The sequence below is a fragment of the Helianthus annuus genome, chromosome 13 (genome assembly GCF_002127325.2).
Source record: "Helianthus annuus cultivar XRQ/B chromosome 13, HanXRQr2.0-SUNRISE, whole genome shotgun sequence".
NCBI classification, from domain to species: Eukaryota; Viridiplantae; Streptophyta; class Magnoliopsida; order Asterales; family Asteraceae; genus Helianthus; species Helianthus annuus.
This window is the reverse complement of record NC_035445.2, coordinates 131,992,629-132,009,842: the sequence shown is the minus strand read 5'-3', so window position 1 is coordinate 132,009,842 and position 17,214 is coordinate 131,992,629. Positions and strand designations below refer to the sequence as shown.

At 30.9% G+C, this 17,214-nt stretch overlaps 1 protein-coding gene across 25 annotated transcripts; it reads left to right on the top strand.

Annotated features, from left to right (window-relative positions):
* The first annotated feature begins 962 nt into the window (after nucleotides 1-962).
* On the top strand, nucleotides 963-6,786 carry LOC110898707. Of its 25 annotated transcripts, XR_002569570.2 has the most exons (11): nucleotides 965-1,292; nucleotides 1,530-1,607; nucleotides 1,673-1,760; nucleotides 2,445-2,525; nucleotides 2,681-2,788; nucleotides 2,868-2,978; nucleotides 3,852-3,904; nucleotides 4,172-4,749; nucleotides 4,832-4,958; nucleotides 5,626-5,672; nucleotides 6,530-6,786. XR_002569570.2 is itself a non-coding variant. In XM_022145534.2 (9 exons), exons 1-6 carry the CDS (start codon nucleotides 1,229-1,231, stop codon nucleotides 3,870-3,872), a joined length of 402 nt encoding a protein of 133 aa, XP_022001226.1. In that variant the 5' UTR covers nucleotides 963-1,228; the 3' UTR covers nucleotides 3,873-3,904; nucleotides 4,172-4,749; nucleotides 4,892-4,958; nucleotides 6,530-6,786. The 25 variants fall into 25 exon arrangements, 5 of the variants coding, with proteins under 5 accessions (XP_022001226.1, XP_022001222.1, XP_022001223.1 ...); XR_002569574.2 differs by lacking the exon at nucleotides 1,530-1,607; XR_004877717.1 differs by lacking the exon at nucleotides 2,445-2,525 and having other exon boundaries at nucleotides 1,711-1,760; nucleotides 4,892-4,958.
* Nucleotides 6,787-17,214: the final 10,428 nt, after the last annotated feature.

Sequence of the window (17,214 nt, the reverse complement as noted above, 5' to 3'; positions counted from 1 at the left end):
TTGGCATGTTACTACTCAAATAAGATTCACTTAGATGACAAATGATAATACCTCATGGCTACCCGTTTAAAAGCCATAAAATCAAGAATTGCAGATAATAGTATCAAAAGTTATATAGATTTTATGTTTGGGTTGTGATTCATGTTATGTTTTCTCTATAAGTGGGTCAAACAGATAAAATAAATACTGAAAACATGCCAAAACATCATAGATCATTTTATTCAAGCAAATGAAAATACTACTAAATTAAAAATGATTTGGGTCAACCGAATCGAAAGCCTGAATCCATATTGACTTTTTACCCAACTACTTTGATCCATAAACTCCTAAAAACGAATTAACATATTTCAAAAACCAAGATTTCCCCTAATTAAAAACACACAAATAAGAATTTAATCACTAATATGTCTAGGTACATTGAACCAAACTAAAAAGGAAATTCAATTAATGTTATTAACTCCAAATCGTTTACTTCTATATTATCCTCCAAATCAAATTTTTAAATTTAAAATCAAGTTATTATCTATCCTCTAAATAAGGAATTATGAGCCAAAAATACTAAAAACACATTTTTGACGTTTTTTAAGAGTATTAATATATTCTTAAAACAGACTTCTAATAATTAAAACGATATTAGAAAACATACAAATGCTAGCATCTTGAGGGACATAATCATCTAAAATACACTGAAAGTTCAAAAGTCAATTCCGCATCCATTATTTTAATGATTTAAAGCATATATGGTAACAACCAATAAATGTTTATAATATGATTGTTGAATAATTTGAATCTAATTAGTTATATAGAAACCAATAATTGTTGATTAGAGGTTATTAAAAATTAGGATAATTAACAATAATAAAAAAATGATTGTAGTCAACTTCTATTTTAGGTAACTTTATTTAAAAAAAAGTCAAATATAACTAAATTTAAAATCTATACAACCTAATAAAAGCCTTAATTAGGGGACACATGTCACCCATCTAGAGCCTCAAAATCTCATTTTCCCGCCATTTTCCTAATCTCTTGATTTTCCTTATGTAATACCCGACGCGGGATCCGAATAAGCAATTTGGGTCACTTATTGTTCCTTCCATCATACGTCTCTCTTCTCCATCTCTAATCTTCATTCACATCCTAGGGTTTATGCAACTTCATTCGCACCTATATCCTTCTCATCCAATCGCATCCATTCGCACATCATTCTGCCGACATCTTCCGAAACCTAATGGATCCTTCAGTCGTTCAATCTGTCGTTCCATCCAAGCCTATACAATCCAATGTTCCATCAGGTTAATCTATTCAAGTATCTGTTTAATTATATGTCGTTCTATGTATTTCATCCATAACTTTTGTATCTCATCGATTTGATTTTAACAATTGATAATCAGATATGTTTTGCCTCTTTCAGTCTTCACATAAACCCTAATATTTACCTCTTAATACTCAGATTAGATTTATCTCTGTGTATGTTTTTTTTAACATTTTTTGTTTATTTTGCAATCTCTAATAGCACACATCACTAGCAGGTACGATTCCTTTCCTCACAAAACCTAATCCAAAAAATTATGCTCTGTCTGAAATGTCGCTGCCAAAATCTTATCAAGGTGAGTTTATATGATTTCAATTACAAAATCATCGTCACAAATCTCTTGGATTTTTCTTAATTTAGAACTTTACAACGTTGAATTTCACCGTACATAACGCAAGATGGATTGAGATTGCTTAGCGAACAAAACCCTAATTCAGAGCTATGGAAGGTATGCACACACTTTTGACCAATTTGTTTAATTCGAGATTAGTTCAAGTGGATTTTCAGTTTTTGTTGTTGAATTGCTGTGATTTGGTGTTATTTTCAACTTATAATTTATATGAAAACAGTTATCATTGCATTGAAAATATTTATCAGCAAGAATGTGACATGTGAGAAATTGTTGTTAGTTTATGATTTATTAACAAAGTCCAGATCAGTTTTTGTTAGAATAATACTAGGTTTGATCTCAAAGATCCTTTTGATGTATATTGATTTGGGATTAAGGGGGTGTTTTAGTGCATTTCAGATAATATATCTTTTCTATAAAACTATGTTAGAACAATTATTTTATCATAATAACACTAATATGAATGTTTTTATAAAGTTATTTAGGAGGTTATATGCTTCAAAAGTAGACTTTGAGTGATTTTGTCCATTTGACCCGTTACCCTTCAAAAGTAGACTTTTATAGTGTTTATGCTCCCTTTTGGATTTAGGCTAACCTGCTTCTATTCCAATAGTTATGATTTCCAATGTCTTTTCTACATTAATTACTTTAACATAGTCTTAGCTTTGTTACTTCAATTTAAGCACATGAAAAGAGGCATTTGATACTGTCTTCTCAAAACCAAGTTTATTTTATCCTTAAGTGTTATAATTATTCCATAACACCAACTATTTTTTTATATAGGGTCCTTTACCTGATGTTGGAAGGAATCTAATTTTGATGTTGCTAATTGGGGCTATAAAGTGTATATATAGGGGCGGTCTGGTACCTGTGATTTTTGGTTTGACATATTTATTTTCGTGATTATTTGTTTAGCATAGTGTTGCTTCTTTTCTTGGTGATTTGGAATTAATAGGTGTAATATGAATTCATAAAGTGGAAAATCGATTGAGAGGGTTTGATTATGATTCTATCTACAGGTCATAAAACCCAAACTTGCAAGGCCTGGCAGGGTTCCCGTTACCACCTGCGTGTGGGATTGTGACGGGAAGTCAGTTGCACGTGGTATTGGTGATGACTCTATACAGGTATTCTGCAACGCCTTGATTATTCTTATTTGTTTATTATACATGTGTAGGTATGCTTATTAACTTTATTAACATACAGATATGGAGTATATAGCCTGGGAGGGAAAATCGACCAGACATTTATGTAGCCAGTGACTAAAAGAAATAAATTACAGTTGTATATCAACACCATATTTGTCTTTTGATGCAGGTTATTCTAAATCAATTTCGAATCGACACAAATACACCTTTATACATACATCTAACTAGGGATGGCAAAAATACCCGAGCCCGACGGGTATACCCGAAACCCGACACAAATGGGACGGGATACCCGATACCTGATGGGTATTGGGCCGGGTATGGGATTAGTTTTAAAAATTTTCGCGGGTATGGGTCGGGTATGGGATTAGGTTATGCCCGACCCGATTACCCGAAACCACATACCCGTTTACCCGAACTATATACCCGATCATATACCCGATGTTTTTAGTTTATATTTTTATTTCCCTTTAACCCTTATCTATTAGTGATTTATTTTAATATGTTCATAACGTGAAAAAAAAATTTTCTTTTAGGATATGTATTTGATAATAGTATTTATATTTTGTATGTTGTGAAGTGTATAAATATTATAAAGTTATTATTAATTTATAATAAAATTATATGTATGTAATGTATATTTTTAATTTATAATAGTTGTTGCATAAATAAAATTATATAATAATTATAATAGTAAAAAATGTATTTGGAAATCTCAATGTATATCTTTTAACAAACTTATGGGTATACCCGATACCCGCGGGTATACCCGATACCCGACGGGTAATTACCCGACAAATACCCGACGGGTATTGGGTAGGGTATGGGACACGATTTTACAACCGGGTATGGGTATGGGATTACCAATACCCGACCCGAACCCGACCCATTGCCATCCCTACATCTAACGCCCAATTTGAACAGCTCTTATATGGTACAAAGAGGTTACAAAATAGCTAAAAACTAATTATACGTTAATTACACATTATTAATGCACATTATTTGGGTTTTTAATAGGTTTGATATTTTTATTCATGATTAGGAAATCAAGTGCTATAGTTGAAGGTTAACAAGTAGGTTCCTCATTCGACAAAGGTATGTATCTCCATCAGATTACCCACAATGAGTTGCATCAGATTTCTTAGTTTTTTGATGTGCATTCACGTCTTTGACCCGTTTCAAGCATGTTTTGTTCTTAAAGACCAAGTTAAAGTGTGTTTCTGTTTTTTGACGAAATAAATGCAACCATTACTTTACAGCTAATTATACTTTTCAGTTAATTATAAGATATGATGGATCACTAAACAAAACATATTGGAGTCAACTCTGTTAAATTTGAACAATTTGTTTATATGAACACAGGAACAACATGTTGGAAGGGTGCAGGATATTCAAGGAGCTCTACAAATGAGAAAAATGTACCTCCCATCTAGAAGTGAGTCTAATATGTTGATTAGGATAAACTATATTATAGGTTGCATTGAAGTTTCAACACAAAAGCAACAAAGGATGTAACAATGAACCACCATATGAATGGCAAGTTTACAAGTGAGCCTATCAAAGCAACAGTGTTCATGTGAAGAAGACTACCAACAGCGATCAAGAAGAGTAACAGCCAATGAAACAGCATTAATCAGTAGATCTACAATAGCGAGTCAAAATCGATTAAGCTGGCTCTGGTGTCCCTTTTTTAATCATAACGAAGCCAAAGAATATTGCAACTTGGTCGATTAAACAAAGTTGTACGGATCAATGCGCTTAGTAGACGTGGTGAAGACAAGAACGAATCAGAACCTATGTGGTGCGGAAGAAGCCTGTGTGAAGTCGAGCAATAACTATGTGAACAACACCTATTGAATATGTGTTATATTGGTTTGAGCCAAAATCAAGAATCCGATATGCGTGAAGAAACTAAATCCGTATGATAAGCGGCAACCTAAGTAAGTGGTCATCTATCCAATCTTTTGAACTAAGGTAATACTATATATAATTAACAATTTTTTTTTGCATAAAATGATTTAGGATCTTTTTATGCATTTAAAGTAAAATTCGAGTTGCTGTCAACCCATTTTTCCATACCAGTTAGGACAATGAACTAAGGAGAACTTTGCAGTCACTTGCTTGTGGGAAAATTTGCGTCCTTCAAAAGGTATTTTATTAAAAGTTTATTTAATCAAATGGAGTTTCGTTACATTTTTTTTGCTACCATAAGGAGATATAGGAGATGCTTTGAATGTGAACATTAGAATGTGCACGTGTTAAGCCAACACCTGTTCAACATTCACATTTCTCATTGCTTGAGTACTCAAGTAAGATAATTCATGAAACTCGCTTTGCAGTTATAATGAATTTGGCTTGCACAGTAGACGTATATGTTTATTGCTATCAAAGTAGTGTAGTTTTTATGCGTATTGATCTGTCAAACCGGTGCAGATTTGTGTAGTTTATTGCTCCTGAATTAGTGCAGTTTTTATGCTTATAGAGCTGTCAAAAAGTGCAGATTTGTGCAACTTATTGCTATCATATTAGTGCAGTTTTAGGCATATAGAGCTGTCAAAAAGTACAGATTTGTGTAGTTCGTTATTGTCAATTTAGTGCAGTTTAAAACAATATTATTTTATTTCAAGCAAAGTTGTTCTAAAACTATGTAATCTAACATTTTCTAGCTATCATCTGAATGTTTTTACTAAGCAAATCCTAACAACCCATTGGCAGCAAATTGATTACTTTTTATAATTCTGTATAATGTATTTCTTGCAATATTGTTGTCATATTTTTTTTATTTTAAATATTTATTAAGTTTATTTTTATTTAAGTCTTTGACAGGGATATAAAATATGGCTATAGAATGTCCTAAAACAAGGTATGTACTTTGTCATTAATTTATCTAATACGTTACATTATTAAAGTTTATTTTAATTATACACTTATGAGTAACATTTATTCAACCCGTATAATACACGAGATTTTTAAAGATATAACTTTTTTTTATGTGGCATATAAATTACATTTATCCAATCCGTTCAATACACGAGGTTTTTTAAAGTTATAACTTTTTTATTATTTAATATGTAAAATTACATTTATTCAATCCATACGGTGCACGAGGTTCTTAAAGATATAACCTTTTTATAAATTAATATACAAAATTACATTTATTCAACCCGTACTCTACACGGGGTTCTTAAAATATAACTTTTTTGTTATTTCGTATATAAAATTACATTGATTATTCTACCCGTGTAATAAACGAGGTTTTTTAAAGATATATTATTTTATTAGTATATAAAATTATATTTATTAAACCCGTGTAATACACGAGATCGATAGATTTTTTGTTTATCATAAAATGAAGAACTTAATACCTACAAAACCGGTTACTGTAACGGCTATACCTAATCATAAATGGTTTGTAATGGAAAAAATACGTGAAAATATTCACATGATTACTGGATGGGATCGTATCAAACAAGACCTGTTAATCAAAGACATGATGTTTGTGGGTTGTTTTCACCTCACCCATTTTGACCCATTTTGACCGACATTAAAAATCAATGAATACTGACAGTAACCAGTTTGACCCGTTATTATACGTGTTTTAACCCCATGGTGCCACTTTTTAACCCTCATGTTCACTGTTTTAACTATATGACTGATTTGGCCGATTTTTGTTACCAATCTAATTGATGCCACTAAGTTTTACCTTATTTTGTGAAGCAGCCATGCCAGGTTCAAGCTGATAAAAATCCTAATGACCCTCAATCTATCAAGAGATGCATTGAAGTAATCGTTGCTGTGTGAATATGAATACTTTTAGAGGAACATATGTAATTATACCTGTGTGTAGATAATCCTTGCTGTGAGTATTTGTGGTGCATTGAAATCCTATACATGATCCATTTAGTATTGTCTTTTCTTCATTTGTAAATTATAATTGTAATTTAACTTTTTATGTAATTTCATTTATATTTCGTTAAGTGTTGTTAAGGGCTACAAAGTGATAGTTGACTTATAGTGTCTCAAGATTATTTTCTTCATTTACTTATCTTTTCGGTTTTGTTAGATCTATAGTACGATGTTTCGTTGTATTTTAATCCTTAACTTCAGATTTCCATAATAAGTCTATGCGTACAGTTTCTTTATGATCAGTATAAATTTTTTTTTCTAAAAAAAAGAAACATATCATTTCTCAATACCGCGAAATTCGCGGGTATTAGCACTAGTTACTATAATATGTTGGAAGAATTTAATCAAAATTATATATAAAATTTTAAATTTTAAACCACTAACATTTCTAGATACATTGAACCCACCTAAAAAGGAAATTCAATTATTGTTATTAACTCCAAATCGTTTACTTCCATAATATGCTCCAAATCAAAATTTTTAATTTTAAATCAAGTTATTATCTATCATCTAAATAAGGAAATTATCAGCCAAAAATACTAAAAACACATTTTTTGACGTTTTTTAAGAATATTAATATATTCTTTAAACAGACTTCTAATAATTAAAACGATATTTGAAAACATACAAATGCTAGTATCTTGAGGGACATAATCATCTAAAATACACTGAAAGTTCAAAAGTCAATTCTGTATCTATTATTTTAATGATTTAAAGCATATATAATAACAATCAATAAATGTTTTTAATATAATTGTTGAATAATTTGAATATAATTAGTTATTTAGAAACCAATAATTGTTGATTAGAGGTTACTAAAAATTAGGGGATAATTAGCAATTATAAAAAATGAATGTAGTCAACTTCTATTTCAGGTAACTTTATTTAAAAATAAGTCAAATATAATTTAAATTTAAAATTACTATAATATGTTGGAAGAATTTAATCAAAATTATATATAAAATTTTAAATTTTAAACAACTAACATGTCTAGGTACATTGAACCCACCTAAAAAGGAAATCCAGTTAATGTTATTAACTCCAAATCGTTTACTTCCATATTATCATCCAAATCAAAATTTTGAATTTAAAATCAAGTTATTATCTATCCTCTAAATAAGGAAATAATAATTAACAATAATAATTTTGTAACAAACTGATGGATAGTACCGAACCGTTATCATGATCCGAAATTAAATTGTCAAACATCAAGGATCAAACCATTAAACTCCAAGAACACATATGATAATCAATCAATCTTCAAACAAAACAATAGGAAGGTGGAACAAAGATTCGACAATATAATCAAATAAAAACAACCAAACTCTTCTAAATTTCCACAAATTTATCTAGCCTAACAACAAATTAAAAACACAACACTCATAATCCGATGATCAATCACAATATCAAATCGTTAAGCAAAAAACAACATTAACACGAAAAATCATTCATCAGTTTTAACACAGTATATAAACGGAGGTTCATAGATTACATAAACATGTGAAATAAAAACAAAATCATCAGATTTTCCATGAAAATTAGAATCAGGGTTTGTATAACATAACCATAACCAATAAATCAGACTGAAAACACATAAACAGAATCATATCAAATAAAAAACTATAATTCATAACAATGATATACACGAATGAGGTTCATAGAATACAAAATCAAATCAAATAAAACTTATTTTGCATCACAATCAGAATTAGGCTTTTGCGTCACAATCCCTCACAAAAACAAAGAGATTTAGGCTTTTGCATCACAATCCCTCACAATCAGATTTAGGCTTTTGCATCACAATCACAAACTTATTTTGCATCACAATCAAATAAAACTTACTTTACATCAATTCAAATAAAACTTAAGACAGATATTCCATAACAATCGGATCTAGGGTTTCGTATAAACTTGATAGAATAAATAAACATTAGAAATAAAAAATGTTCTGCATCAAAATCGGTTTTAGGGATTTGCATAATCAACTTATTCTTTAACAAAACCATAAAATTAAAACCCCAAAATCAACATATTTTTCAATCCCAATCGGATTTAGGGTTTTGAATCACAATCAAAACCTTATTAAGCATCACAATCAAATAAAACCTAACAAAGATATTCCATAACAGTCGGATCTATGGTTTCGTATATACTTGGTAGAATAAATAAAAATGAGAAATAAACAATATTATACATGAAAATCGGTTTTAGGGTTTTGCATAAACATCATATTCTATAACAAAAACATAATATTAAAACCCCAAAATCAACAAATTTTCAATGAAAAACGGATTTAGGGTTAAATCAATAGAAACATAGTTTTAACACAGTAATTAAACGAAGGAACACATGAATAATGATTAAAGAAGGAATTTAACAAAAACAACTTACAGATTTGTAGATCGATATTCGAAATTCTGAAATCGAATCAAGAAAAAGAAGAAGTAGATGAAGACGATGAAGAACGTAAAACCATCTATATATGTAGATCCAGTGAAATAATTCATTGTTATATGGAAACCGATGGTATTCTTGGAAGAAGATTGGAGTGAAAACGAAGAGTTGATTGTGTGAAACAGTGAACATTAATTAGGTTAAAGAAAGAAGAAGGAAAACAAAAAAGGCATGAGGGATGCTGTGTTTTGGCGGTCATTTGAGAAAATGAGGTATTAATCAAATGCCACATGGCAAGTATTGGCTTAAGCTAATGACAAGTGGCTAAACATTATTTTGTTTTATTAGAAGTAGTAGATAATAAAAGAAACCTGTTTTGGTACACTTGTCATTTTCTCAATTAATTGATTAAAATTATTAATAATACTAATAATAATAATATTTAATCTAAATTAATACAAACTTTTATTATTAATAATATTTAATCAAATCTGAAATCTAATCTAATACAAATTTTTATTATCAATAATATTTAATCAAATCTAATAGGAATTTATACGAATTCCAAAGTTGATATTAAATTTCAAATAATTAAAAAAAATCCACCTAACATCACAAATGTTTCTGTTAAATTCGATTAATTAAGTTGTTCAACAATAACTATTATCTTTATCACTCAGAACGGTTAACCGATTTATCATCATACAACATCCCACCTATTCAATCGTATGATTTTTCAATCTTATATTAACTAAATAAATAAAGATTAATCATTCAATCTTATCCTACTTTAAATATAAAAAAATCCGTTAGTTCAGATTAGTATTCAATCTTATCCTACTTTAAATATAAAAAAATCCGTTAGTTTTTTTAAATATATTTTTTTTATTATTTGGTATATAAAATCATATTTATTCAACCCATGTAATACACGGGGGTTTTTAAAAATATAACTTTTTTTATTATTTGGTAAACAATATTACATTTATTCAACCTGTGTAATACAATGGTTTTAAAGATATAAATTTTTTTATTATTTGGTATATAATATTACATTTATTCAACCCATACAATACATATGGTTCTTATAGATATAACTTAGTTTATTATTTAATATATAAAATTACATTTCTTCAACCCGTGCAATAAAGGAGGCTTTTAAAAAGATAGTGTTTATTATTTGGTATATAAAATTCATTTATTCAACCCGTGTAATACACGGGGTTATAACCTAGTTAGTTATTAGTTAGAGTTAATTACACCGTTAGTTCCTGTGGTTTATCAAAAGTAACAAGGTCAGGTACTAATAGTTTAAAATCACGTTCTGAGGTTCTAACTTTTCATTTTGTAACAATCTGAGGTATTAACACTAATTTTGTTAACATTTTCTGTCAAGTTTGAATGAAATTACTAAAATACCCTTTCTCAACTACAAGGGCCATTTATAATTAACTTTATCTTAATCCAGGGACCATTTGTGTAATTATATTATATTATCTATACCTATAGTTAGTAACTAATCTATACCTCAAGAACCCCAAATCCTTTCTTCCCCAAATATTGTTCTCAAATCTCCAGAAAGATGGCCCTCTATTACGGCCACCCAAGGGTCATCTTCACCACTGATCTCAATTTTTTTTGCTTCTACTCTTTTCCCATTAGATCAATAATAAAGGTTAGTGGTGTGGTGACGAACGGTGGTGGCTATAGGGCTGTGATGGTGGTTTGTGGAATTGGTGGTGGAAGATGAAGGTGTTGTATGGTTTTGCGATGGTTTAAAGGTGGTTTGTGTTGGTTGTAAGTGTTGCAGATGGTTGATGATGTTGACGGTGACGGTGACGATGGAGGTGGTTATCTTATACACCAAAGATAGGCGATGAAGGTAGGTTTTTTGGGGTGTAACAGTGGTGGTTCAGTTCCTGGCTATGGTGGGGTGGTCCGACGGTTGTGACCGGTGGGAACAAGTGGTGGTTTGGAGGAGTGGTGAATAGGTGGCAGTGGTAAGGTGGTGTTTAAACTGGATGTTGTTGGTGGTGTATGTGTGGTTATCGATGCCGGTGATGGTTGTGGAGTGGATTTCCGGTGACAGAGGTGCTCGTGATTTTTTTTCGGTGACAGTGCTACAACAACATAAACCACCGCCACTACAGTACGAAAATGTCGGATTATAGATTATAGTTGCCAGTGGTGGTGAGCGGTGGACATGGCTCTGTGAGTGACGGTGATGGTGAATGATGATAACGGGACCTTTTAATTTTTGAGTGAAGAAGAGGAAGAAAGATAAAGTTAATTACATAAATGGCCTTTGTAGTTGAGAAGGGGTATTTTAGTAATTTCATTCTAACTTGACTGAAAAATTAACAAAAGTTAGTGTTAATACCCTAGGTTGTTACAAAATAAAAAGTTAGAACCTTAAAACGTGATTTTAAACTATTAGTACCTGACCTTGTTACTTTCGATAAACTACAGGGACTAACGATGTAATTAACTCTATTAGTTATATATTATAGACATGTAATTTTTCTTGTACGAATTTTAGTTTTCTTTTTATCTTCTAGAATCAGATAATGTTAGTTGTTTAAGAAGAAATATAATTGTAACAAAAGTAATTCATATCAGATAATGTTACTTGTTTAAGGTCTTGTGTAATGAGATGCCAGATGATGCCAAACTCAAGTATAACGCCTCATGGCACCCCTGAACACCATTACGAGGGGGAGGGGGCGTCATGGGCTGAAAATCTCTCCTCGCGAAATGCATAACGGCATGTTTCATCCTTTCCCACTCACACACACACACACACACACACATATATATATATAGGGGCAGAATCATTTCAGAACCATAAATATTTACAGAACTCGCAGAACTCCTAATAAACAATCTTTTTATTTATATATTTTTATGTTTAGGATAATTTTATCATTTATTATGTGTATTTTCACGATTACATACATGTTAAGAGTAATTTTATCATTTTTTATATGTAATAATATAATTACACATATGTAAACTAGTTTTTTTTACATATATGTAATTAGTTATGAGACATATATATAATTTTGGCAATTAAATATATGTAAACTCTTTTTAACATGTATGTAATCAAAGAAATACATAAATAGATGATAAAAAGATCCTAAATGAAAAAACTTATATATAAAATGATTCTTTATTAAGAGTTCTGAAAGTTCTGTAGTTATTTAGAGTTCTGAAATGAACTCAACACTATATATATATATATATATATATATATATATATATATATATATATATATATATATATATATATGGAGCCGCTAGAATGAAAACCACCTCGAGTTGTAAGAACCGCGAGAACTACACCCCACGGAGCGCCGTTCGCCATGATTTTTTTTTACAAGTAGATGTGTATATTATAAACACAGCCGTAAAAAATCATGGCGAACGACGCTCCGTGGGGTGTAGTTTTTTACACCACAAGTTTGGTGAAAAAAAAAGAAAAAAGAAAAAAAATTAAAAAACACCAAACTTGTGGTGTAAAAAACTACACCCCATGGAGCGCCGTTCGCCATGATTTTTTACGGCTGTGTTTATAATACACACATCTACTTGTAAAAAAAAATCATGGCGAACGGCGCTCCGTGGGGTGTAGTTCTCGCGGTTCTTACAACTCGGGGTGGTTTTCATTCTAGCAGCCCCCTATATATATATATATATATATATATATATATATATATATATATATATATAGGGAAGGGTTTAAATGAGAACACTAAATATTGTGAGAACCGTGAGAACAAATGAAAAAACCATGAGAAGTTGGTCAAAAACAATTCAAATTCAAATTTTTTTCTACACTTATCATTATTATTCGAATACAATGTTAGAAATTTAATTTACACGTTTAAATTTACGTGAATTCGTAAATAAAGAAAATTTACACATGTGTAAGTTTGCCATTTACACATGTGTAAATCTGTTATATTTACACATGTGTAAAAAATCTAAAAAAAGTGATTTTGAAATGAGAAATGAATTATTTGATGTTATAAATTCTTGTTTTGATGTTGTATCTTAATTACAATGAGGTTTGTATTAAAAAAATTGGTTTTGATTGGTTTTTTCATTCGTTCTCACGGTTCTCGCAATATTTAGCGTTCTCAAGATAACCCTCCCCTATATATATATATATATATGATAAAGATCATTACAGAACACTAATTATTGCGAGAACAAAAAGAACAACTGTAAATCACTAAATTTTGGGATTTAAAGTTCATATTTCTTGAATTTTATGTTTCTTACATTCATATGTGTATTATATATACATAAAAAATCATATATTTTTCCCTACACATAGTCTACATACATGTAGGTAATTTAGCCTACACATAACCTTCATGTGTGTAGGTTATTTAAAAACTGAAAATTTTTAATATTTTGTTTTAAATTCTAGTGTGAGAAACAATAAATCTTAAATTTATAACATTTTCATTTACTTTTTAGGTTTTTAGGATTGAAAAAATGAGTGAATCATTTTGTTCTGCGTGTTCTCGCAATATTTAGTGTTCTGCATAGAACTTTCCCCTATATATATATAAAGCCCCATACATATATAGGGGATGGATCATGAGAAAACTAGTTTAAATGAGAAAACCAAAAAAACTAACTAAAAAAACCTAAAAAAATACCAATTTTTTTTTTTACAATTTTTTAAAGAAAAATCGCTACTTTTTATGTATGGAAAAGAATTTTCAAAAAAAAAAAAAAAATTTGTTGTACTGCACATGTGCACTAATACGGAAAGCCTAAACCACTTAACCCACCCCCCACCGACACCCCCCAAAAACCTAACCCCCCCCACCCCCACCCCCCAAAAACCTAAATTCACCCTCCCACCAAAAGCCTAACCCCCCCACCTCCCAAAAACCTAAACCCCCCCACCCCCACCCCCCAAAAACCTAAAACTAAACCCTAAACATATACCCGAAAAAAACCTAAACCCCCACCCACCCCCCCCCCCCCCCCCAAAAAAAAAAAACCTAAACCCCCCTCCCCCCACCCAAAAACCTAATCCTAATCCTAAACCTCCAAAAAAACTAACCCTAAAAGCTAAACTAGACTCAAAAAGCTAATTTTAAGCATGTAATGCAATTGTAGTACATGTTATATTGCACATGTGCACTACTATAATAATAGTGTTGAAAACAAGACGACACCATAAATCTTTTTTTATGTCATAAAAAATATGCTCGAATATACTTGAATGAAAGATAAGAAAATTTGTGATCTTATGGTGCCATTTTTGTTTTAAAATGATAACGTATGGAGAAATGGGAAATGTTTGAAAAGTTATATATATTTTTTTTTCAATTTTACCCCTATTTCATTAAAAGTCTCCCTCCCCCTCCTTTTTAGTGGATTTTAGTTAGTTTTCTAGTTTTCTCATTTATATCTAGTTTTCTCATGATCCTCTCCCTATATATATATCCCCATTATACACTCAAGTTATATAAAGCTCCAAAAAGCCCCACTTTTATGTGTTTCGCTACTTATGACTATACATCGTGAAAAAAATATAATTGTAACAAAAGTAATTCATTAACAGTGGCGGATGCCTGGTAAGATAGGGTGGACCTGTGCCCACCGTCCGCTTAATCCAGCCCACCCTTTAAGTTTGAATGGCGGCCCAAGTGTCCAACACGATTCTATTTTTCTGACTTCTGAGTATGAATTTTTTAATAGGATGTGAATTATGTGGACTGGTAAATGGTAACCCAATTCATAAATAAGCCTCTTTACTTCAAGTTAGTTATAAATTAGGCCTCTTAGTTCATTACAATGGATTTATCAGTTTAATCAAAACTGTCATATACATATACCATGACATTGGTTCGTAACCGTTCAACATTAACCGAACAACAATAACACGTGAGTGGTACCCCACCATTAGGCTAGAGGGTATGGTGATGGTCCTCCAAGTGAGGATGGTCCGCCACGTAGGCGTCACGTCATAGTCCTCCCAAGGATGGTCCATCCCACAAAACTAGAGGGTATGGAGGATGGTCCTAGATAATCCTATCCCACCACTTTTATATTTTTTATTTTTTTAATGTTCCACTATATTAAACATTTAACCAAATAAATTAAAAAAATATTTTCATTAATATTAAAACACAATACATAAACTTAAAAAGAAAACTAAGTAAACCATAAATTAGTTAAAATTAATTGTTATAACTAAAGTAAAAAATTAATCAATTTATTGTTGTATATATAAACTCTGCCATTTTTGTAAACTTTAGAAACTATAAGGTTAAGAGTTTTAAAGATAGTCTTTAACCTCAAGGACTAATATGGTAATTATTGAAAGTTTTGAAACACAAGTTTCTTCTTCGTTTATCTGTTCCGTTTTTCCGGCGGAATTCCGGTGAACCCGGAACTGCCTAATCTCATCATCTTAGCGTGTTATTTTGACGATAAATGTTATCTCCACTCTATACTAACATATATCTCGGTTTGTATCCCGTAATTTCGTACTTAAAGTATATCTAATAAACAAAATCGCCTAAAAAGAGGGTGGGGATTTTTGTCTTGACATGGCCCGTCTCCAACGTCCAGATCTCGACGGTTAAGACGGGGAGGGGGGCGGTATGGCCTTTGGACCGTCGCCGGACCTGGACGGGGCTGGGACTAACCCCATACCGTCCAGCCTTAGCGGTTACTCATCGACGATAACTCATCAATGGTAACTAATAAGTAGTAACTCAACAATGGTAACTCATAACTTTTCATTTCAAACACAAGTTTAAGTATTGATATCTCATTTATTTTATTAGGGTAAAGTTCTTGTACAAATAATCTTAACATACTAAATATATAAATTAAAGGAAAACTCAAAAAGACAAAGGTGACATTTTTGTAATTATCAATAACTATCAAAGTTACTCTACAAATATACCTAAAAAAAACCTAACCCCTCCTCCCCCCCCCCCCCCAAAAAAAAAAAAAACCTAAACCCCACCCCCCAAAAACCTAACACCCCCCCCCCCCCCACCCACCCAAGCTAAATGCTAAAAACTAAACCCCCAAAAAATCCCAAAAAATCTAAAAAAAAAAAACACACAAATTATTTTATTTTATTTATTTTAACATTTTTTATTAAAAAATCGCTACTTTTAGTAGCAGCAATTTTTTTTTTGTTTTTTGTTTTGCTAACGAAATGTAGCGATTTTTTAATAAAAAATGTTAAATACTTAAATAGACACAAACTTGATAGATAAACATTATATTAATAGGGTGGAGATACAATAGAAAGTTTATTTGGCTAGGAAGGATAGGAAATGATCTTGACCATCCATTAAGTTAATCAAGGGCTAAGATTAAATCAGGGAAATTGAAAAGAAGAAAAGAGGCGCGTGAGTTTGTTCAAGGGCATTCTAGTCAATCCAAGCCAATAGTTTCTCTCTCCTCCAATTCCCCCCCCCCATTTTTTAAACGTTAATAACTCTTTCATACGACATTATTTTTTTATAAAAATTGCACCAAAAAAACGAGTGTTTTTTTATCTTTAAAACGAGTATACTATTGCTATATTTAAAAAAAAAAATTTTAAACCCAGTTGTGTAAAACGCAATAGAAAAATCACCAGTTACGTAAAACGCAATGAAAAAAAAAACCTAAAAAATGACATTTTTCTAAAACACAATGCACCAAAAACACAAAGAAATGACTTATTTGTAAAACGCAATGGCCAGAAAACACACAGAAATGTCTTATTTGTAAAACGCAATGGCCAGAAAACACATAAAAATGTGTTTTACCTAAAACGCAATGCACAAAAAACACAAAGAAATGACTTATTCGTAAAACGCAATGGCCAGAATACACTTAAAATGTCTGTTTTCTAAAACGCAATGGATTGAAAACACATAAAAAAGTGTTTTACCTAAAACGCAATGCACAAAAAACACAAAGAAATGTCTTATATGTAAAACGCAATGGCCAGAAAACACTTAAAAATGACTCATTCTAAAACGCAATGGACTGAAAACACCTAAAAAATGTGTTTTACCTAAAACGCAATGACTAAAAACACTTAAAAATGTGTTTTTTCTAAAACG